The sequence below is a fragment of the Callorhinus ursinus genome, unplaced genomic scaffold (genome assembly GCF_003265705.2).
Source record: "Callorhinus ursinus isolate GAN/ISIS: 27379988/994484 unplaced genomic scaffold, GSC_fseal_2.0 scaffold2, whole genome shotgun sequence".
Classification (NCBI taxonomy): Eukaryota; Metazoa; Chordata; class Mammalia; order Carnivora; family Otariidae; genus Callorhinus; species Callorhinus ursinus.
In genome coordinates, this window is record NW_027397064.1 from 101,345,960 (window position 1) to 101,369,953 (window position 23,994).

Genomic DNA, 23,994 nt, shown 5'->3' on the forward strand with positions numbered 1-23,994 from the left:
GGAAAAAGACTGCTCCAGGGCAAGAAACTGAATTAAGTTTCATTTATTCTAGGGCAAACTCAAAAGGGTTTTTTTTTTTTGTTTTTTTTTTTAGCAAATCCTAGCACATTATTAACAAAAAAAATCTGTACATTTGCCATGATACACTTGAAAGTGAAACAAATAAGATATAAATACAGATATGGATGTAACATGAAAAGCCCCCAAAAAACAAAAACAAAACCCAAAAAACCCAACCTGGGGGTGTGGGGACCATGCGTGTGAACACAGTGCCGACAAAACTATTTTGGTGGCTGATAGTTTTCAGAGCGTTTTTTTTTTTTTTCCCATTTCCAAACATCATTGTTAGCAAAGTCCTGGTGGGATTCTACAAAGTCCTTACTTGCTGTTAACGTGTAGTATTAGGCTTGATAAATAAAGGGCGGCAGGGAAAGAAAAAGACGGAGGAGACCAGGATCGGCTGCATCACCTGCACAGGGGAGGGGAAGCCGGGGGGCGCCACAGAGAGGCAGTCCCGGGCTGTCCGCAGCGCCGCCCGGCGAAGCACACACGGTGTACTTGAAGGAAGCTGCAGGCCCACCTCGGCCTCAGCCTGCCCGCCGCACCGTGGCAAGTAGGAGCCAGGAGGGAAGCCAGTCCCAGCGCGAGGGAGGCTCAGGTGGGTGGGCTCGTCAGGGTCCTGGACGGTCAGGTGAACAGGGGAGGCAAACAGAGTTTCGCAGTTTTGGGTGCTTTGCTCTTTGTGGTGTTTGGGCCGAACGGGAGGCCTGCAGGGGGGCGGCGGCTGTCCGGGGTTCGGGGGTCGGCGGCAGGCGCAGCTCCCTCCCCATGAGGTGGTGGCGGCATGCGAGTCACCCCGGCGCGAGGGCAGGGCTTTGACTGAGGCCAAGAGACCTGTACGTGATTGTAGCTCTCTCTAGGTCAGGAGACTGAAGGCTGGGGAAGTGACATTCAAGGCTAGCCCTTTGGGAGTACTGTGAGGACAACTCGGCAATGTTCAAGATTCTTCCCAACTGCAGGCGGCAGGGCCTGGGGGACCAGGGAGTCAGAGAGTTCAAGGAGAAAGGTGTTTCCAAACGCATCAGGTGTAACAGAACTCATAAATAACCTAGCCAGAATGCACGTTTCTACAACAGAGGAGTAATCAAAAGGTGCCCTGACTCACTTGTCGAGTGTAAAAAGGAAATCCCATTAGTGAAATATAACAAACGGTATTTATCAGTGAAAGTAAGGCCTGGTCCTGCTATGTTCTGAGCCAAAAATAAGTCAATATTCAACCACTTAAAATGCACCCCTGAAGTTCCTTCAACAGCAGCAGTGGGGTACTTCCCTCCATGTGCAAGATACCCCCTGCGTGCGCGCATGCGCGCGTGCACACACACACACACGCGCGCGCACTCTCTCTCTCTCTCAGTGAAGGCACCCTGGCTTCACTGTTCCTGGACCTTCATTTTCAGTGCCTAGTTCCAAATAAAGTATCTAAAATAAATTCCGAATGAAACTGAGTTTATGTGTGCTACAGTGTTGCAACTTCCAACACAAAGCCGAGGGCCAGAGCAGGGGGGTCTGTGGACGTCCATGGTGACCCCACACAGTCTCTGTTCTCAGGGCTGCAGGCTGCAGGGGATTCTGCATCGGAACAGCGAACATCTCATTAAAAAAAAATACCACCAGAGTCGGCATTTTCCAGAAGGAAAAACCAGTTCCATTTAGACACAGGATAGAAAAGCCTTTGTGAAGACATCAAGGATTTCCATGTGGCTTTAAGAATTTTACTCAAAATGTATTTAACCAGATTCCAAATCTAGAGTTCATTTTACTGGAGCAATCAAACCCTTAAGAAATTTGTAAGGGTAGTTTCTCTGATCATTTCTCCTTGGAGAAAAGGAAACAGACTTTGAAACTGGGTTTCAAATCCTGTTTTTCTGCAATTTGCTAGCCGCCAAATTACTTTTTCCTTAAACAAGGACTATTTCAACAGATGAGCAAGAAAGTACTTTTGTCCATAAAATTAAAAAAAAAAAAAAGATTCTGATACTTGGCCTCTCTGGACTTTTCTTCGATCTTACTCCTATATTAAACCGAGAAGTCAAAACTGGGATGCCATTTACCAGACTGACGGAGAACACTCCAGAACTGAGGAGCTGAGGCAGAGGCTGTGGGGGAGGCAGAGAGAGGGCGCTAAATCTAAAAATCTGCACCACCAAGCACCAGGGTCAAGGCGGAGCCCTGTTAACATAGTGTTTCCCCAAGAGCTGAGGAGTGGAACACTCACTCACACACACGCACCTTCTTTTGTACCCTCCAGGCTTCATGAAATGCCACGTTAGGCACCCACGAATGGCTGCTACAGATTTACCTTGATTTTTGTGTTTGGATTTAAACAGAAGAAAGAATTCTTTCGACTGGAAGCTCCAGGCGGGGACAGCGTGAGTAGAGTGTCCAGAGGGGTGGGGAGCCCATCCTGGAAGGAGGCTGCAAGGGGACCCTGGGCCTCCAGGCTAGATCCTGTACAAGCAAAATCCCACGTGGTTGTTACAAGACCGTCTTCAGGCTTTTCTCTGTTTCTTGCCGAGACTTGACTCACACTCTTAGTAGGTCTCACAATACAACTGAAAGATGTATGACCCTTTCCTGGGGTCACAGGCCGTATCCAGAAGGAAGTAAGCGAAGTGAGAGAGAAGCACAAATTAACATACCCTCCTCAAATGTTAGTAACTAAGAGAAAATGCTACTTTCTACCAAGTATTGGCCAGAGAGCTCCAATTTTTTGAAAGTGCACCCCACACACATGGTTTTATGATCTCAGCAGGCTGTACAAGATGCATTTAAGTATGGCTCTTTTCTTATTCCATTTGTTTCATATGAGGACTGCAATACAGGCCTTGCTTCCTTTACATTCAATACCAGTAAGATTCTACACAAAAGCTGGAAGGGACCAAAATACTGATTGTAATAAATATTTGCGGGCCTCCTTGTATTGATTGGGCAGCTGATGAGGGGGAGGGTGGGGGAGGGTCTCGGAGAGGCACCACCGACTGCTTCTAGGGCTACACGAAGAGACTCTGGCGCTGCCATTAGCTGTGTGTGGACACGTCGGATGAGGAGCTGCTGTTACTGTTCGTGGTTTGGGCCCTCTTTATATATAAGTTTAGTAGCTTCATCTGCAAAGAGAAGACACAAACGCATTAGCAGGAGGAAAGCAATCCGAGAGCAGACAACGAAAACCCAGGCAACAGTAAGAAAACAGCACGTTCTGGGCACCTGGGTGGCTCAGTCGGTTGCCTGCCTTTGGCCTGGGTCATGATCCCAGGGTCCTGGGATCGAGTCCCACGTCGGGCTCCCTGCTCAGTGAGGAGTCTGCTCCCCCCTCTGCCTCTGCCCCCGCTCATGCTCACGCTCTCAAAAATAAATATCTTAAAAAAAAAAAAAAGGAAGAAAACAGCATGTTCCTTAGTTGAGAAATTCATCATATGAACATTTACTGAGGGCCTACTACTCAGGCAGCACACATGTGCCCCGGGGCGAGGGTCACAGCGGTGGGAGGAAGTCAGGGTCTAGAGGAGAGGGAGCTGCAATGGTTCTCCGGAACAGAATGAAAAGTGTTACTGTAACCAGGTAGGCCACAAGGGTGCTGGGGAAGCAGGTATGTGAAGAGCAGAGGCACACATTCCAGGGGTGACTGCAGCCAACGGCTGCACGCAGCTGGTGCGGAAAGCGGGGTGCGGGCCCATGCTCCACAGGGACGGCTAGGCTAAACAAGGCTGATCACATTAAGAACAAAAAGAAACAAGTATCTGTGGAAACAGGATGCCCATAAACGTCCACATAACACACAACTTATAAGACTGAGGGAATTATGAACTATTTCCCATCCACTGCTCTTTACCTGCCTTGCTCTAAAGAGGCCATGCGGCTGGTTTCCAGGGGGACCCAGGAAGAGAGGCTCAGCGTGTGGTGCACGAGAAAGCAGCCCCTCCCCCCAAAAAAACAAGCAGGAACTGGAACAGCCACTGTACAGAGCTCCTAGGAGAAGCTAAGTCTCCCTGACACATCACACCAAGGTAGATGTAGAGAATGAAGTGAACAGCTGTGTCATGTGTTTTTCCACAAAGGGAGTGAGCAGTAGGCAGTCTGAGGTTTGCTGCCTTTATTCCACAGTCCAGCCCTGGGATCTCCACGCACCGGCACCTGTAGCGCTGCCTTAGCCGTTTTAACTGAGCAGAGTACAACACAGGTTGCTTTTCCTTCCCCACCCTTTCAAGTTTTAAACCTTTAATTTTATTTAAAGATTTCATTTATTTATTTGAGAAAGAGAGAGAGACAACGTGCAGAGTGGGGCAGAGGGAGAGGGAGAATCTCAAGCAGACTCCCTGATGAGTGCAGAGCGGACGTGGGGCTCGATCCTGTGACCCTGAGATCATGACCTGAGCTGAAGCCAAAAGTCGGACCCTCAACCGACTGAGCCATCCAGGCGCCCCATGAGGGTAGTACCATCATTTTACACGAGGATTCTCATGTTCTCAGGTTCAGAGTGATACATCCAGGGCCGACCAGGTTCAAGGGAAATCCCACTCATCAGACAACGCGACAGCTTGTGCCTCAACAGATCCAGCACAGTCCTAAAACCAACTCCACCATTAACTAGTTGTGTGACTTCAGGCAAAACATTTTCTGAACCTCAACTTCCCCTCCTGCAAAATGAAGAAAAATGAGAACACTTCCGTGTGCCTCCAGCAGCTCCTTACTCAGCAAACATGTCCTCCGAACACCCCTCCCCTATTCCTGCGCGAGCTGTCCTGTCTCCTCCTGCAGCTCAGCCCCGTGCTGCCAAGCCCCCCAGTTCAGTCCTGTCTCCTCCAGGAGGCCTCCACCTTTCCTCCTGCTCCAGGGGGCCCGCAACCCAGTCACTGGGTCAGCTCAGCTGGTCCCTCCTGGGGGACTGTGCAGGCTTGCGTCAGTCCCGTCCCGCCCCAGGGCAGAACAGGGTTTTGCTTTTCCCACATGCCTTAGGGGTACAGTGAAGAGGGCGGCTTCCTAACCCGTACTCGTTGAACCAAAGAGTTGTTAAAGAAAAAAAAATGTTCCAGAAGACAGGACAGTTCTATTTCTGTGAAAGGCTGGTTAAAAAAGAGTTGCTAAACACTGTTGTACTTATTTACAATCAAAACCCCTGAAACAGATGAATGGATAAAGAAGATGTGGTATACATATATATACACGATGGAATATTTCCCAGCCATCAAAAAAAAAAAAAAAATGAAATCTGGCCATTTGCAGCGACGTGGATGGAACTAGAGGGTATTATGCTGAGTGAAATAAGTCAATCACAGAAAGACAAGTATCATATGATCTCACCGACATGTGGAATTTAAGAAACAAAACAGGATCATAGGGGAAGGGAGGGGAAAAATGAAACAAGACAAAACCAGAGAGGGAGACAAACCATAAGAGACTCTTAATCTCAGGAAACAAACTGAGGGCTGCTGGAGGGGAGCAGGGTAGAGGAATGGGGTAACTGGGTGATGGGCATTAAGGAGGGCACGTCATGTAATGAGCCCTGGGTGTTATATGCAACTATGAATCACTGACCTCTACCTCTGAAACTAATAATATATGTTAATTAACTGAAAAAACAAAAACAAAAACAACACGGAAGTATCCACTAGCAACGTCCAGAACATAAGTGCAAGCCCAAGGAAAAGATGGTAAGAGAGTTAATGATGTGTACACGTTCAGCAGTTCACAAGGAGCTTTTACGGATTCCCATATTTGAGCCACACAAAGTTCCTCTGAGGGAGGCAGCACAGGTTCTCCTATTTTACAAATGAAAAGGCTAGAGTTCACTTGCTCCGGAAGCTGGCAGAAATTCAAATTACAGACTGTTACAACGTTAGGACGTCAGATGTAATCCCCACAGCAACCACTAAGAAAACAGCTACAGAATATACACAGACAGAAATGAGAAGGGAGCAGAAACGTTTCAGTACACAAAGCAAACACAAAAGGCAGTAATGCAGAAAAATGAGGGATAAAAACAGCTCTACAGCATACAGAAAACATATGCCCAAATGACAAAGGTCTCTCCTCCCCAGTAGTTACTTCCAGTGGAGATGGTGAGACTCCCCAGTCAAAAGACAGAGATCGGCAGGATGGGTGAGGAAAACATGGTCCCACTCTATGCTGTCTACAAAAGACTCACTTTAGGGAAGACACAACGAGGTTGAAAGCGAAAGGCTGGAAAAAGGCACCCCATGCGAACCGTAATCGACTGTGCAGGGGTGGCTGTGCTAATGATATTGGGCAAAATAGACTTTAAATCAAAAAAGTTTATAAGGGACCAAGAAAGTCCTTATATATTCATAACAGGTCAATACAACAAGACGACAGACCATTAAGTATATAGTAACATGCCAGCAGAATATAAGAAGAAAACGCTGACAGAATTGGAGAACAGTTGGAAACTTCAAGACTCCGTTTTGTTTTTTTTTTTTAAAGATTTTACTTATTTATTTGGCAGAGAGAGACAGACAGCAAGAGAGGGAACACAAGCAGGGGGAGTGGGAGAGGGAGAAGCAGGCTTCCCGTGGAGCAGGGAGCCCGATGTGGGGCTCGATCCCAGGACCCTTGGATCACGACCTGAGCCGAAGGCAGACGCTTAATGACTGAGCCACCCAGGTGCCCCAAGACTCTGTTCTTAATAATGGAGAGAGCAACCAAAAAGAAGACAAGGAAATCAAAGACTTGCACACCACAACGAACCAACTAGATCTAACAGACACACCCAGAACACCCTACCCAACAACAGAATACACATTCTTCTCAAGAGCACACAGTCCATGCTCCAGAACAGGCTGTGTGTTAGGCCACAAATTAAGTCTCAATAGATTTACAAAGACAGATCCCATACAAAGTGTCTTCTCTGACCACAACTGGATGAAGTGAAAAGTGAGTAAAGGAAAGAAAACTGAAAAATTCACGAATTTGTGGAAACTGAACAACACACTGGTAAACAGCCAATGGGTCAAAGAAGAAATCACAAGAAAAATTAGAAGAGATCTTGAGACAAATGAAAATGAAAACACAACTTACCCAAACTTACAGGATGCAGCACACACAGCACAAAGAAGGAAATGTGTAGCCACAAATGCTTAGATTAAGACAGAAGGAAGAGCCCACAGCAATCACCTAACTTTACATCTTAAGGAAGGAGAAAGAGAATAAATTAAACCCAGAAGGAAGGAAATAATAACGATCAGGACAGAGATAAAGGAAATAGAAAAGCAACTGAGAAAATCAATGAAACCAAACGCTGGTTCTTGGAAAAGATAAACAAAATCAACACAACTTTAGCTCAGTTACCTAAGAAAAAAGAAGACTCAAATTACTAAAATCAGAAACGAATGTGGGACATTTCTACTAACTCTACAGAAATAAAAAAGATTAGCGGTGCCTGGGTGGCTCAGTCTGTTAAGCGTCTGCCTTCGGCTCAGGTCATGACCCCAGGTCCTGCGATCAAGTCCTGCGTTGGGCTCCCTGCTCAGCGGGGTGTCTGCTTCTCCCTCTACCTCTCCCCTCTGCTTGTTTTCTCTTTCTCTCTCTCAAATAAATAAAATCTTAAAAAAAAAAGAAATAAAAAAGATTGTAAGAGAACACTATGAATAAACGTACACCAACAAATTAGATAACCCAGATGAAACGGACACATTCCTAGAAACACCAAACCTAGCAAGACTGAATCACGAAGAAAGAAAAGGCGAACAGACCTATAATTAGTAAGAAGACTGAATCAGTAACCAAAAATCTCATAGGCGGCAGCGGCCTTGCGGCAGACACAGAGATGCAGATCTCTGTGAAGACCCTGACGGCAGGACCAACATTCTCGAGGTCGAGCCCAGCGACACCACTGAGAATGTTAAAGCTAAAATCCAGGACAAGGAGGGCATCCCACCCGACCAGCAGCATCTGAGTTCTACAGGCGAACAGCTGGAGGATGGCCACATTGTCTCAGACAACAATATCCAGAACGAGGCCACCCTGTACTTGGGAGCTTCACCTGCAGGGTGGCAGCATCGAGCCTTCCCTCTGCCAGCTGGCCCAGAAATACAACTGCGACTAGATGATCTGCTGCAAGTGTTCTGCTCGCCTGCGCCCCTGCAGTCACCTGCCACAGGAGGTGCGCCTCACCAACAACCTGCCCCTCCACCAGCTCTTCTTTTGCCTGCAGGGCCACCTCCTGCCAGAGCCCCTAGGCCCTGGGGCCTCGATACAAGTTTTCCTCTCATTGACAGCAGTAAAACAGAAACAAAAACACAACAAAAAACCTCTTATAAAGAAAAGCCCTAGACCAGATGACTTCCCTAATAAATTCTACCAAACGTTTAGCAAACTACCACCAACGCTCTTCAAACTCTTCCATGAAATCGAAGATTAAGGAGCACTTCCAAACTCATGCTGTAAGGTCAGCATTGTCCTGATACCAAAGCCAGATGGGAGACAAGAACAGAAAACTATGAGTCAATATCTCTTATGAATACTGATATAAAAATCCTCAAGAAGACTAGCAAACTGAATTCAACAGCATTATTAAAAAGAGTATACACCATGGCCAAGTGGGATTTGTTCCTGAAATTCCTTGATAGCTCACCATATGAAAATCTAATCACTATAACACACATTAACAGAAGGGGAAAAAACCACATGATTTCAATTGATGATGACAAAATTCAACACCCTTTGATAATAAAATTGCTCAACAAACTAGGAATAGAAGGAAACTGCCTCAACATATCAAAATCTATATATGGGGGGCCTATGATGAACATTATGCTCAATGGTAAAAGACTGAAAGTGTTCTCGGAAGATCAAGGACAAGGCAAGGATGCTGATGTTCCCCACTTCTATTCTATTTGGTACTAGAAGTTCCAGCCAGAGCAATTAGACAAGAAAATAAAAGGCCTCCACAATGGAAAGAAGTAAAATAGTCTCTATTCATAAATGATGAAAGATCTTATATGTGGAAAACCCTAATGATTCCCCCCAAAACACCCTGCTAAGACTAATACATTTAGCAAAGTAGTAGGATATAAAATCGTCAGTTAATGGAGAGAGGGTAGTCTTTTCAACAAATGGTGCCGTGGAAACTGGATATCCACATACAAAGGAATGAGATTGGAGCATCACCTACTGCCATACAAAAATTAATTCAAAATGGACCAGAGACCTGCATGTGTGAGTTAAATTATAAAACTCTTAGAAGAAAACACAGGGCAGAAGCTTCACAACACTGGATTTGTCACTGATTTCTCGGCTATGATACCAAGATCACTGGCAACAAAACAACAGATAAATTGGACTTCATGAAAATTAAAAAATTTTATGCATCAAAAGACAGGGATTAATGTTCCAAATATACAGAAAACTTCTAACTAAAACTCAACAATTAAAAAACAACAAACTCCAATTCAAAATGGACAAAGGACTTCAGTAGATATTTCTCCAAAGAAGATACACCAAGCAGCCAACAGAACATATGGCCACCAGCCAGTGGGATGGCTACCATCAAAAAAAAAAAAGAGAAAACAAATGCTGGTGAGTATGTGGAGAAACTGGAGCCCTTGGTGCTGTTCTTGGGACTGTAAAAGGGCACAGCCACCGTGGAAAAGTTATTATAGGATTCAGCAATTCCAGTCCTGCATAGATAACCCAAAAGAACTGAAAGTCAGGTCTCAAAGACGTATCTGTACACACTATCATAGCAGCACTACTCCCAACAGACACAAGGTGGAAAGAACAAGTGTCCATTACCAAAAAGTGGATAAGCAAGCTGTTGCATGTACATATAATGGAATATTATTCAGCCTCAAAAGGGAAGGACATTCTGGCACATGCTACCACAAGGATGAACCTCAAGGACCGTTATTCTAAGTGAAATATGCCAGCTGCAAAAAGACAAATGATTCCACTTTTATGAGGCACCCGAGTAGGCAAATTCATAGAGACGAAAATAGAACAGTGATGGCCAGGGGCCGGGAAGAGGGAATAATGAGGAATTATTACTTAAGGGTACAGAGTACTGGTTCTACAAGATGAAAAAGGTTCTGAAGGTGATGGTCACACAGCAATGGGAATGTCCTTACTACCGGTAAACCGTACACTCAAAAATGGTAAAGATAGCAAATTGTATGTTATGTGTATTCTGCCATAATTAAAAAAAAAAAAAAACCAGAAAAAGAAAAGAAAGCTTGTTCAAGGTCCTAGAGCCAGCTGAGAACTGGGAGACAGAGACCAGAGGGCAGGCTGTCTGACCCCAGAGACGGCGTTGCTGCCACAGTGACGGGGCACTCTCAAAATGCCCCCCAACGCATTCCTTCTGCGTCCTTGCGTCGGGCCTTTCTCTGCGGAGAAACAGGAATTCCTTTTGTTTCTAGTCTAACAGACTTAGCACCATGTCTGTCAGCTACCGATTTTTGGTGATGGAGATGTGTATCTGAGTCTACAAAGCTCCTATCACCACATCAGAGTTACCACGTTGAACACCCGGAACAGGATGAATCGGACTACCAAAGCAGAATGGTGCAAGGGCCGGCCTTCCTAAGCCCTCTGAGTGGACTCAAGCTGTAACGGGCTCCAGACCCAAGGCCACCACTGAAAGGAGCCCCAGCAGGTCAGCCACCAGACAGGGATGAGAAAACACCTGTATCTTCTCAGTCCATTATTAGAGGGGTCACATGAGCCGATGGGACAGTTGCTTTACTGAGGAAAATGAAAATTGCCAGGCAAAACCGGGGTCTAATACAATTTGGGGATTAACTTTAAAAGCTGAGTTCCCTTTGTAAATGCTGTCTTCTAGCCCTCACCGCTGGTGAATCTTGGCTCAGTATTTTTCAGGTCTTGGCTAGGGCAGGGATCAGTGAAGAGCCTTTTTGTAGGAGGAAGTGGAAAATGGAATCAGGCAAAGTAGCCCCCAAATCATTTATCCACAGCCGCCTCACTCACACCTTCCGACCCAGCGGCTTATTTTTGTCTGCAAGGAGAGTCAAGTGTCTCCTCCTGGATTGGCGGTTCTCAAGCAGGGGTGATTTTGCCCCCCAGGGGTGATCTGGCCATGTGCAGACTTGATGCAGATGACTGCGTCTGAGGGTGGGGGCGCTACTGGAGTCTACAGAAGGCAGTCAGGGGCGCTGCCGATCTTCCTACGATGCCCAGGACAAGCCCTGACAACGAAGTGGCCCGAAGTGTCAGTGGCGCTGAAGGGCAAGTCCTGCTTGGACAGAGGCAGGCAAGCTGGCTTTGCCAGAACTCTCAGGGAGCGAGGCTCACCAGCTGTGTCAGAGGAACTGCTCTATTTGGAAAGAAACGGGGCACTACTTGTTGATTCCTTCCTTCATAAGGAGCACGCCAGGCACCTCTAGCTTCACGGTTTTTAATCCAGAATGCCGCCAGGGTGTTTTAACTCCATGTTGATGCATGTCCCCCACGGGCAGTCGCTGGAGTAGCCTCGCCACCAGGCAGGAGGCCTGCAAGGCCCAGGAGTTCAAGCTGCCGCTCCCCCCTCCGCCTCTCCTGCCAAAGCTCGGGGCATCCACCTGCTCTCACCTGGCAGGCTCTTCAGATTTTAAGTTTATTTTTAAACCAATAAGCACTCTCAGCTGCAATGAGCCAATGGGCCTTTTGTTCCACATCTGGCCCCTGATTCTAGAAAACTCTGAAAGGAACGTGAGGGGCAGTACAGGGAGGGAAAAGCTGAGCTCTGTGTGCCCTTGGGCAGTTAAATGTGGGATAACTGTCCTTGTCCCCCAGGGATATTGTCATGAACGAATGCATTAACACACGCAAAGTGCAGCCAACAGCATCTGGGACCCGGGACTCAGCAAGCACCAGGCGAGAGCCTGCTCTCATGACTGCTGATGCCCACGAGGGACTCCGGCTGTCTGGAGGCCAGAGCTGCAGCCAAGCAGACCTGTGACGGCCGGCGGAGCCCAGGTGTAACACTATACATACCTTGCTCCCCGTGAGCTGTGCGAGGTGAGGTTTCAGCTCTTCTCCAATTACGGAATAAATTGCCACTAAGCAAAACACGCTGGCCTTACGCACGCTGCTTTCAGTGTTGTCATAACCCTACAAAGTCAGAGGCACACAAAAAGGACATGAGATCAAAGGTCTGCTTCAGAGTCAATGTCTCATCCACATTTCCACAAATGCCCTCACAGTTCACCCGTGGCCTTGTTGCCAACAACCATGGTGCACCTGAGGTCTGCCACGGAGCCGAGAGAGGCCAAAACTTCAAGGTGTTGAGAATGAGCTGGTGCTGGGGGACTGGAAGCGGGAGGCTGGCCCGCCTGTGCACGGGGTGCTGTTCTACCGGAGCGGTCGCGGCAGCGCCACCCAACGCGCACGCGCCAGAGTGGGAGAACAATCAGCTCGCTTCTCTCACATTTCTCCCAATGGTAAAGCCAATCTTTTTTTTTTTTTTTTTGAAAAAAAGACAGAGTGTGAGCAAACACGAGCAGGTGGTGCAGGGGAGCGGAGGGAGAAGCAGGCTCCCCGCCCAGCAGGGAAGGCCTGACCAAGGGGCTTGTTCCCAGGACCCTGGGATCATGACCCGAGCCGAAGGCAGGCGCTGAACTGACTGAGCCACCCAGGTGTCACCCAGGTAAAGCAAACCTTGTGTGAAAATGCCTTTTAAGAAATGAGAACTGCATCCCTCACTCTTGTGGGCAGAACCTCTGTGCCAGCCAAAAATGGCTGGGGAATGTCCAGACCCGCATCCTCTACAACTGGGCCTCAATCTACCCGTTGGCCTGGCCCCTGCCCCACACTCAAATGAGACTACCTGCTGCTCTCCAAGCAGCCCTGAGGATTTTTCTGTATTTAAACTCCAAGCCAAGTGTGTGGCAAGCAGAGTATTTATTAAATTGTGAAGCTGATTTATCTCTACCTTCCCTCTGAAATCTTGCTCTCCTTCGAGGGTCTGACTCTAAACTGGCTCCTATGTGAGCCCTCCCCTCTCCACTACCCCAGCCCCGAAATCACCCCTCAACCTCGTATCTCGGAAACCTCCACTCATACCTACGGTAATGGCACACGGTGCCCCCATCTAGAGCCGCCGGCATGGCTGTACTGGGTCCCATGGCTGAAACACCCTCGGGGTCGTGCCGCAGCACCACAAGACATCTCTTCAATTCCACACTCTAACACAACGCCTCACACTTAGAAGGCTTTCAAGAAGTGTTTGCTGGAGAGGAGAGCAAGGACCTGTATCTGATCCATGGCCCGCCTTGCCCAGGGCTGGGGCCCACAGATGTGCAATAAGGGTTTGTTGAAGGAACGAACAACAACAAAAATGACCAAAATATATTTATAGTAAACAGAAAGCTCAATCCGGGAGCCACAGTTCTAATCTGCCAGGAGGATCTTCCTGCTACATTCAGGGGAGGCGTTAGAAAACAGAAGGCGTGGGGTGTCCAAGCCATTCAGCTGCACAGGTTCCTAAAAGCACAGGTTGGCGCCTGCCTTTCCCTCCCCGCCCCTGGGGTGAACGAGGAGAGCAAAGCCCCCACACGCCCGGGTTGGGTGGTGCCTGCTCCCGGGCAGACGGGCGCCGGCCAGCCGCCGGGAGGGCCCACCTGTAGCAAGCCCGGGATGATGTCGGCGAGGAGCTGCAACAAGGACTCCTTGGCGATCCTCTCGACGACTTTGGTCTGCATCTTGATGGCGGCGAGGTTGATGGGGTAGTCAGCCGTCTGGATGATGGGACAGAGAACTTTGATGCACTGCTCCGGGTGGATGGAGCTGGCCAGCGTGGACGCCGCCTCCTCGGCCGCTCGCACTACCTGAAACACCAGGTCCCCCACACGAGTGAGCTCCCAAAGACCAAGTCACACTGCCACCTAACTTCGGAAGCCAGACCATAGACTTCACCTGATGTCTCTGGCTAATTTTGTACAAGGAAGTAAAAGCAGAGTGGCTTGGAGGGTGATTTTTCAGGGGGTCGGGAGCATGGGAAGGCATGCGTGGGGATTCTGCCAGAAACCCTGGAAAAGTGGCTCTCCAAGTGTTGCCTCCCCCTACAGCAGCAGCATTCCTGAGAACATGCTAGAAATGCAACCTCCCTGGCTCCAACCCGGACTGGCTGAATCAGAGACTGGGGGTGGGGGGTGGGGGGTGGAGCCCAGCAAGCTGTTTTGGGTTGTTTTTTTTTTTTTCTTCTCAATTTATTTGACAGGGCGCCCGGGTGGCTCAGTCAGTTAAGCATCCGACTCGGTTTTGGCTCAGGTCATGATCCCAGGCTCCTGGGACCGAGCCCCATGGCAGGTTCCCTGCTCAGCGGGGAGTCTGCTTTTCCCTCTGACCCTCCCCCTGCTTGTGCTCTGTCAAATAAATAAATTTTAAAAAGCCTTTAAAAATTTATTTGAGAGACAGAGAGCAAGCGCATGTGCGAGTGGGCGGGGAGAGGCAGAGGGAGAGAGAGAATCTCAAGCAGACTCCCCGCTGCGTGTGAAGCCTGATGGAGGGCTCAGTCTCACCACTCTGAGATCATGGCCTGAGCCAAAACCAAGAGCTGGATGCTTAACTGACTAAGCCACCCAGGCGCCGCCCAGCAAGCTGTTTTAATACTAAGCACTTGGGAGAGTCTCCTATACAGAAAAATTTAAGAGTCTCTGCCCTCAAAGATTAGGAGCTAAAAATAAATATAAATGCTCTCCCACAGCCTGTGGGACATCATCCGCATTTAAAACAACCAGAGAGAAAGAAGCCTAGAAGAAAATTCAGAATGGCTTCAATACTTAGGATTCCATGGAAGTGCCTAATTGTAAAGCAGTTGGGGAGGCTCAGAAAGAATTCTGGGTTTTCCCGTGAGGAGATTCTTTTTTTTTTTTTAATTAACATATAATGTATTATTTGTTTCAGAGGTACAAGTCTGTGATTCATCAGTCTTACACAATTCACAGCGCTCACCCTAGCACATACCCTTCCCAATGTCCATCACCCAGCCACCCCATCCCTCCCACCCCCCTCCACTCCCGCAACCCTCAGTTTGTTTCCTGAGATTAAGAGTCTCTTATGGTTTGTCTCCCTCTCTGGTTTCGTCTTGTTTCATTTTTCCCCCCTGTGAAGAGATTCTTATGGGAAGTTGCTTTTCCAAGAATCTATGCTGGTATCACCTCACCTTGCACTCTGAAAAAGGTACATGAAATAGCCACCTCACGGCCAAAGGAGCAGCCTGACCTCTGAAAAGGTCACAATGCGCTAGAATACACTAAGTACTTGTACTAGAGGCCACGAGAAGGGCCGCAAAAACCCTCTGTAATAAAGGTAGAAATTAAATGCAAAACCAGCAAGGAACAAAGAGCGCGGGCTCTGGACTTGGATGGTAAACCCCAGCCACGCCATTCACAAGTGCTAAACCCCCATCTCCTTATCTGTAAGATGGGGATACCTCACAAATACCATTTGATAAGTAGTATCAGAATGTACTATTTAGTAGATGAAAGTTACTCCTACTAATAGCACAGAGCTACATATATAAATGATCAACAAAAACACCAGGCTGTAAACATGTATGCATTTTCTCATGAAATGTAATGAAAATCTACTACTTTTCTCCTACTGCCCTGCCCTGGACCGGTCATTCCACGCAGATTCTTCTCTGCTTTGTGTTCTGCTATTTGAAACAAGTCAGCTCTGTCTTTAACTCAGCAACAAGACCAAGGTTATCACCTCAAACCTTCAATCACCCCAGTGCTCTCGTGATTGAAGCAAAGACTGACCAACAAAAACAGCAGACAGACCATCTGGAAGGCATCTTCTAGATTTAGGCAAGAGTGGGCTAAGACACCGGGGCTTACAAGCCAGGGAGGATAGGACATACGGACCACATGAGATCACTGAAGGGCCCTGACTGAGGCGCTGCCCCCCAGAACCCCGGCTCCTCTCTCTAGGAGCGACAGGGTCAGATCTCAGGGCGCTGCGGTCATGGTTTCGGGACAAGATACAGCCCAGCCCTGTGTTCAGCTGGGGCTACACTACCCCGTGAACAGGGCTCACTTCCCGGGGTGTGCCTCAGCGGTCCACGTGTCTGCTCTGCTCTCTGAACAGTAATGGGAAATCCTTTCAACACAAGGGGGCTGAATTCATCTCACTCAAAACTCGGTATTAAGACTGGTCATGCTGCATTAACGGTGGAAGTTCCACCTTGGCTACTCATGTCCCAACACCTGGCATTTAACACTATGAAAAACTTGGAAGGAAATGCACGGAATGTTCACTCACTATCTCAGAGTGGTAAGATTATGGGTCATTTTATTTTCTTCTGCGTTTTTTATATTGAAAAACTGCAATGAGCATCATAGTACTGTTCATAGCCAGGACAATGTGTTCATAAAAATTTACTTAAAGTGTTTTTTTGAGATCAGGGAAAGTTAACAGTTCAGTCCTTGGTTCATGGGGAGCAGGGAGGATGGGGTGCCGGTGGCCCGTCATCTTCCAGAACTGAATCTGAGCCCTGGCATGGAGTCACACTCGCTGGGTGTTAGCTGAGCCTGGTGCCTCTGTATTTATAATACAGGATATCATTACGATCGCCCTAATAACTACTGTTATCTCTGTTTATCTCCTATGTTTCCGCAAGCTCTCCTCTGCTAAACTACAAAACTCACTGTCCTTCAAACACACGTGGTTGACCATGTGCCCTCCCTGACCAGCAGAAAGATCTTTTTCCTCAACACCTAGAGTTTTTCCTCTATTGCCGGCACCTATTATAGGTTGCTTTGCATTCTTGCCAACATTTTCATGTGTGTCCCCTTCTTCCCAAACAGGCTGCGAAGGCCTAGTAGACAGGGGCTGGGGCATTCCCTTTGTACCCCAAAGTACACTATAAGGCTGGATATTTACCAGGTGTGCAACACTTCCAGACGGACTGAATTTCATTCTGTCTTCCTGAGGCTAGGTTTCTATTTAAAGAGGCCCTGCCTTCTTGAATTCTCAAAGTTCTCTTTCTTGTTAGAGGCCTTTTGAACTTTCCCTGGGAGGGCCTGCTATCTCCTTAAAGCATTGACCAAAGTCTAGGTGTCTCATTCAATAAGCTCATGCCCCCATCACCTGGCCAGCATGCTCGTGGACACAATGCATACTCTGTGGGGGCAAATTGGGCTTATGTATTAATCATTTCAGGAGTAAAAACGGGGACCCCGATCAGCATGGTTCAAGGATGAATACTGTGTACATGTGAGAAGACAGGTATCAAGAACATCCACAACTTATCTATGCTTATTATTATTTATATCATGCAAAGCACTAGAGAGAGATCATTTTACTTTACAAGAATCTTATTCTTAATAAGCCCATAAGAGCAACGTCTCTTTCATACCACCATTCCTTCTGCCTTCTGTTTCACGCTCTGTGTATACATTCATTTATTCCCGTGTGTCAGGGACTGAGCTCAGAGCTCAGGCCACAGGCGTGAGGACGATGGCTGGGGGCCCAGCCCTCACGATGCTGGACTGGGGGGTGGCGGGTGGGGGGCGGTCTGTGCAGAGGAGCAGCATGAGGATGCAAAACCCCAGGAAGTGGTGGACCAGACCACAGAAGCAGGCAGGGGCTGAATGGCGGGGAGCTGCCATCTGCAGAGCGTCCTGCCTTTGGCCAGAATTAGATGAAAGAGTTGGTGAGGGACGGGACGCAGAATGAGCATCTGTGGAACGCATCCCGAGTGTTCTGTGGAGATGCCTCCCATCAAGGGCCCTGGTCATGCAGAGCCAGCCCACCGTGCCTCCACCTCCTCTAGAGTAGGTGAGCAGTCTGGGTGAGCCAGGCGGCGAGCTCAGCCTTCCCAGGCACCTTGACACAAGCGGGCTGACGCCCTGTCCATAAGCATGAACTCAGTCACACTGATGACAATGCCCTCCACTGCACACACACATGAGACAATTTAGAGAAAGCCCACTGTGATTCTCTCCTTGCCAACTCAATCTCCTGCCAAGGCGCAGCTTTTTCCACACACGTCCCCTGAAAGCAGAGTGTTGCGTGGCCCTGGTGGGCACGCATGACCTTCCACCTTTCACCTCAAGAAGGGCAGCTCCAGAGTTGTATGGACACATTCTCAGCCTCTGAGAGCAGCGCAGCAGACAAACCTGAGTTCATTCCTCCGGCAAGACACTCAATTGGTCTGATAATCGGGCCTCAATTTTTAAAAAATTTTAAAATGGGGATATAAAAGGTATCAACTGTGACAGATACTGGAGTGAGATAACCTACAAACACCTGCAGCCAAGAGGCCACCGGGAGGCAGAGTGAAGCACCTGGGAGCTCTGGGGCGGCCAGAGAGCACAGCTCTGGCCAGAGGACCCCTCTGACCTGGGCTAGCACCCACATCAAGTGGCTCTGCCACTGCCAAGAATCTAAAAAGCTAACCCGAAACCAGGCCCACATTCATTGAAGACGGCATGGAAGGCCAGCAAGGCTTGGCTCCTGCTTGACCGTCTAGCGGTGTTTATGCCCTCCCCCCGCATCCCCCTGTGCCCTGGTGACACGGAGCTGAGGGCACGCCCTGCACATGCCCCACTGGCCACTTCTCAGAGCCCCAGCTAACCCCTCCATTCTTCCTCACTGCTGCTCACTCGTGCTCTTCTCCTGGCTGGGCCAGGTCAGCCTTCAAGACTCACTCACAGGAGAACGGCTCTGGGAAGCCGCGTGTGCACACCTTCGTCACTGCACTCACACACCTTGCTAAAGTGCTCTCTCCCACTAGACTGTAAGTCCCTGGAAGGTGAGCTCCCATCTTAGCCATTTTTCTATCCCCCGTGCCCAACACAATGCCCAATATGCACGAGGTGACCAGGTGCTCAGTGAGTTTGTCAAACGAGTACTCCCACAGTGTACGTATTTTTAAAAATGCCCATGACTGGCAAAGTCACCTCTGGGGCATGCCTCACTGATTTGCATTTACATGTTCCAACCGAGGAGCTAGCCCAGAAAATGAGGAGGAAGCAAGATATCTATAAATGACCAACTTGAGCCTAGGGCAAAATCAACCGTAGAAGGCCCAGAGGGTTCCATTCCAGGTGACATGCCTGAAAGGCAACAGCTCTGTCCTTTGCAAAAGGGACTTTAGTTCAGGTTGGTTTTTTCTAGTATCCGCTATTTGACGAGGGGCAATGTATTTCTGAGAAGACTTCCATCACGCGACGAATTACCCTAAAATCAAGTGCTTTTCTTCCTCCTCAGTTCCTGCATGTCCCACGGGTTGCTTTAAGTCCACAGTGCACTAGGGAAAGCCCCACACTGAGCACGTGGCTGAGTTATGTACCGCTAAGCAGAAGGTGGACAGTGGAAGAGGGGGTCCATCTCTTTTCTAAGCTGGTCCCACAGGGAGACCGTGCTCTGAAACCCATGCCTTTCTGCTGTGCAAAACTACTGTTTCCAAGTATCCTAACATACTGCTCAGAAAGCTTAGTAATGACTGAAAAAACTTTCTTAGTTTTTAAACATGGGGGGAAAAAATAGCGGAGTCAGAAAATACTGGATAATTTCGTGGATACAGCCAAGGCAGAAATACCGAGGGACAGGAATCCACGTTTAGGATCCCGCTGGGAGCGGGGCAGCAGCTCAGCGGGTGCAAAGGCAGGCGTGCAAAACAGCCTGGAATTCAGGTGTCAGCAGTGCCACTCAACAGTCCTGACAGGAGCAGACCGCCTCCCTGCGCCCCTCAGCAAGCAGCGAGCATTAATGGGACGAGGAAGGGTACTGGCAGGCTCACAGCGAGAACTCGGTCCCATCGTAAGGTGTCCTTCCTTCCCTCCCACCTCTCCGTGCTCTCTTGTGGTTCAGGTGAAAGGGAGCTACCCTACCCTAGGCAGCTGCTGGGTCCACAGACTTTCACATCTGCTGAGCTGAAACCCAAACCCAAGGAGAACTTCCTCTTCTAGAACTCCAGGAATTCTCCATGTCACCCTGCATGAAGCACTTAATCAAATGTACCTAACATAAAAAGGTTTTCAGAAAATGTCTGAAAATAAAAAGCCAGAAGGTACACTTTGAGATGTTAAGTTTGAGGCCCTCTCTCTTACACTCGGTTACAGAAAGTTTCCCAAGGCAGACATCATTTTTGGCAAGGCGGGTAGATGTTCCTGACTTCCCTCTAGATGCCAAGCCCCCAGTTTTTGGCGAGCTGCCTGAATCAGGGTGAACTTTAGGTTTTGCCCCTGTGTTCTATGTAACATAAGAACCAAAGATTATAAATGTAAGCAAACAGAGAGCAAAAGTAAACACGGGCACCAGAAAGAAAGGAGAACAATACTGCTTAGGAGACAAGGTGGCCAGAAACGACAAGGATTTTAAAAAGGGCGATGGGGCATATTTATGACACGGCAGCATCAAGCAGGTTATAATCCACCTTGAAGTGATCCAAACTGTTCCAAGTCTGACTCTGCTACAGTCTGGATAGAAACATAAGGATTCTTTCTTTTCAAAGTCAGTGAACTAACAGTAGCCAGCTAGGAAAAGCATAATTTCCTCATCTTTTTTTTAAAAAATGAGATCATTACTAAGAATATTAATGAATGTTTACTTAGAGATAAGGTTTCTTCTAGAGCACAGAACTTGTCAAAATTTGGATTGTGTGTTTTAAGTTCACAAAGTTTGGTTTGGCTGTCACAGACACACCAGAAAAATTGGTTGAATAAAAAAAAAAAAAAAAAAAAAAGCAAATGTTCCTAAACAATGACTGGAATCAAAGAAGTCTTCCCAGTTGGACATACCTAGTTTAGCCCCTCAGAAATGTGGAGGTTGGGGGCGCCTGGGTGGCTCAGTCGTTAAGCGTCTGCCTTTGGCTCAGGTCATGATCCCAGGGTTCTGGGATCGAGCCCCGCATCAGGCTCCCTGCTTCGCGGGAAGCCTGCTTCTCCCTCTCCCACTCCCCTTGCTTGTGTTCCCTCTCTCGCTGTGTATCTCTGTCAAATAAATGAATAAAATCTTACAAAAAACAAAAAAAAAAGAAATGTGGAGGCTAAGGAAAAGCATGGCGCCACCTTCTGGGGAAAAGCCGGAAAGACCTTATACAAACGGGATCCACACTGTTTTGCTATCCACCAGGATCCTGGGGAGATTTGGTCATTGGTGAGAGACTGGCATTTAATAAATGCCAGGATTTAAGGTGGGGTGCCAGCATGGGTCTGGACCTGCTTGCAAGTCCTCACATAGCTAGGCTCAGTACCATGCCAGAGCGAGCAAGGTAGGAAGAAAAGAAAAAAAAAAAAAAGCTCCAAGTGGAACATCCACAGGCCTGAGTTTTGGACCTGGTGTTGTCATCAACTAGTGAGGTGGTCTGGGGAGAAATTTCTTCTGCTTTCCAGGCCTCAGGTTCCATCATCAGAAAAATGAGGGGGAGACTATAAAATCAAGGATTTTCACATTATCTTGGGTTATATGACCTTATCTTCCACCCCTCCTTGATGAGCACTTTCTCCTGGGGGGACAAAAAAACAACAGAAACGCACAGGAAAAATGTCAGGAGGCCAAGTCTGAATGAAATGATGTCTAACAAGACAGCCATCACATCCTTGCCTGGAAATGCAGATTTGGGCCAATACTTTCTCTCTCATAATGTATTGAGGCAGCTAAGGGGGAGACTTACTCTGTCCTACCCCAAAGGGCAGAATTAGGGCCAAGAGGAAAAAGGGCTGAGGTGTCAGGAGGGGCTGAGAGCCAGGAGGGCACCACAAGACACTGGGCTGGCCGGCCTCTCAGGAGGGGCTGAAGAGACAACCTAAACCTCAGACGGGAAGCTGGGCAGCACACAGAAGCCTCCTCCACTGCAGCCCCAGTGTCCACCTCTCAACTCTCATAGTGTTTTCCAGGCTGGAGGTGACAATGTGACAGTCACTCCAGGGCAGCAGCCTCAAGACAAAAGTTTTGTTTTCCATTGGTGTTTTAAAGTCTGCTCAACCAAATTTAAAGAGCCTTCTTAGATGTGTTTAGGAAAGCTTGTCGACAATTCTGTCCATCCGTCTACTTTCTTGGGTGGACGAGGAGAGAAAGGATGGTACTTTCAGTTTTCAACAATGAGTCCTGCAGGGCATGGCGCATCCCTGCTCCCCACGCACCTGCGTTCTAGAGACCCAGAGAGCGCCTGTGACTTGCCCACAGTCACACACCCAGTGAAAGGCAGACGCAGGATGAGAACCCAGGACTTCAAACTCCAAACTCAAAGGCTCTGACATTAAACAGTGGCCCTCTTGCCTGTTTCTGGGTGAGATGCCTTTCCTGAAGCTACAGGAGCTAAAGGCCACGAGTCACACCGGGCTCCTAGGAGGGCCAGTCCACCAGAGGGAGGAGCCACAGCCCTGCCCCCGAGTAACACTGCAAGGGCGGCCGGCGCTGCCATTCAGAAGCAGACACTGCGCCTGGCACTTGACGACAATCCTGCGGGGCGGGACATGGTAGCTCCACTTGACACACAGAACACGACAGCAATGTGGGTTCTATGGAGTCTTCCAAGCCCATGTTCCCTGCCCCTGGCCGTGCTGCCCTGGCTCACTGTTAGAATCCTCCCCCTAACTACTCCTCGCAGCCAATCTCGGGTTCTAACTACCTCAGGCAGTCTCCCCTGCCTCTTCCAGCCCACTCCAAACTCTAGTGCATCTCACTCTGAACCACACGTTTGCTTTAACCTCAACTGAACCACGGGCTCTTTGAAGACTGGAGCCCTGGCCCCTGCCCCCCCACTTCCTGCCTCCAATAATAAAATATTTACCAGAATTTGTGCTATTAGTGTCAGACTGTTGGCTTGACAACTACTAACCTTTAAATGAGTATATAGATTTCTGTTTTTGCCTTTCTGTTAAGCGGCAAAAACGTACAAAGGAATCGGGTTTCTAGCCACATCCCAAGACTGAATCAAGCAAAAAGTACATATTTAGAACCTACAAAGGTTTAGGTTTGTTACTCAATAGCAACTTCTAGTACCGTGAGGCTGGATGAGATACAGATAATCATCTAGTCCACTCCCTGCGCTAACAGGTAAGAAAAACCAAGGTCCAGAGAGGTGAAGTAATTTCTCCAGGTTCACACAACGCATTGTTCTCTAGGGCCAACTGATACACGGCTGCTGCCCCGGGAGGCTTCTAAAGACCATTCCAGAGTGCAGAGGGTCTGGGTTTAGTCGTGGTCAGTTAGTGATTTTAATTGGTATTTGAAAGAGAATTATCCGCTTGCTAAAATAAAACGTGACACACTCTGACACACTGCTGCTTTTCTCTGGCCCTATTTGTCAAAAGGACTGCGTAAGACACGCCACACCAGCAGGATAAAGCAGAAGCAAGAAGCTAGTTCCCCAAATGTTTATTTTTAAAATAATTTTGGTCTGGCTTTACTTTTAATTCCTTGAAATCATAAAATATAAAATTAACTAGAAATGCTTTAAAAACAAAACCCCTAAAAGAAAAAAACTGTTTTATATTTATCTCAGAATCCAACTTCCCCAAACAAATCAAACCACCCAAGGCTGGACGGTGATGCCCGGAAGCCCCAGACTTTTGTGCATGGCAAGAATGTTTGGTGACCCAGTCCAGCACATAAAAGGATGCTAACACTCTCTTCTCTAGGAGACAAATAAAACTGAATAATCACTAATGTGGGCAAGGGCAACTTCAGGAAACGATCCAAAAGTTTCAATTATAGAACATCTTCAAGACACAGAGTTGGTGTTTCTTTCAACTTTAAACATTTACCAAACATTTCCACATTTGGGGGATTTTATGTAAGACAAAATTCCTGGGAGCAACAGCTGTTCTTACATCAAATGTGTCTAAAATGATTCATAATCGGCATATCAATTGTTTACAAAGAAAGAGGTGCTTCTGAAACAGATAAGGATGTCTAAAACCAGTTTCACGTGGTAATATTCATAGAGCATATGACATGTCCACACTGTCATGTCTTTTTGAGTCTCGTGATGGTCATGCTTTATAGGGTCACACAGAGGTGATGAGACCC

At 47.9% G+C, this 23,994-nt stretch overlaps 1 protein-coding gene across 4 annotated transcripts in view; it reads right to left on the reverse strand.

Annotated features, from left to right (window-relative positions):
* Positions 1–28: 28 nt before the first annotated feature.
* The window catches only part of CLASP1 (cytoplasmic linker associated protein 1), a 260,116-nt gene continuing 236,150 nt past the window's right edge, over positions 29–23,994 (reverse strand). For all 4 annotated transcript variants that reach the window (XM_073885224.1, XM_073885214.1, XM_073885207.1 and 1 more), the window contains 3 exons: positions 13,629–13,835; positions 12,004–12,120; positions 29–3,164 (listed from right to left, as the gene is read on the reverse strand). In XM_073885224.1, coding sequence (XP_073741325.1) covers positions 3,078–3,164; positions 12,004–12,120; positions 13,629–13,835 — 411 coding nt within the window. In that variant the 3' untranslated portion in view covers positions 29–3,077. The remainder of the gene's footprint in view (positions 3,165–12,003; positions 12,121–13,628; positions 13,836–23,994) is intronic.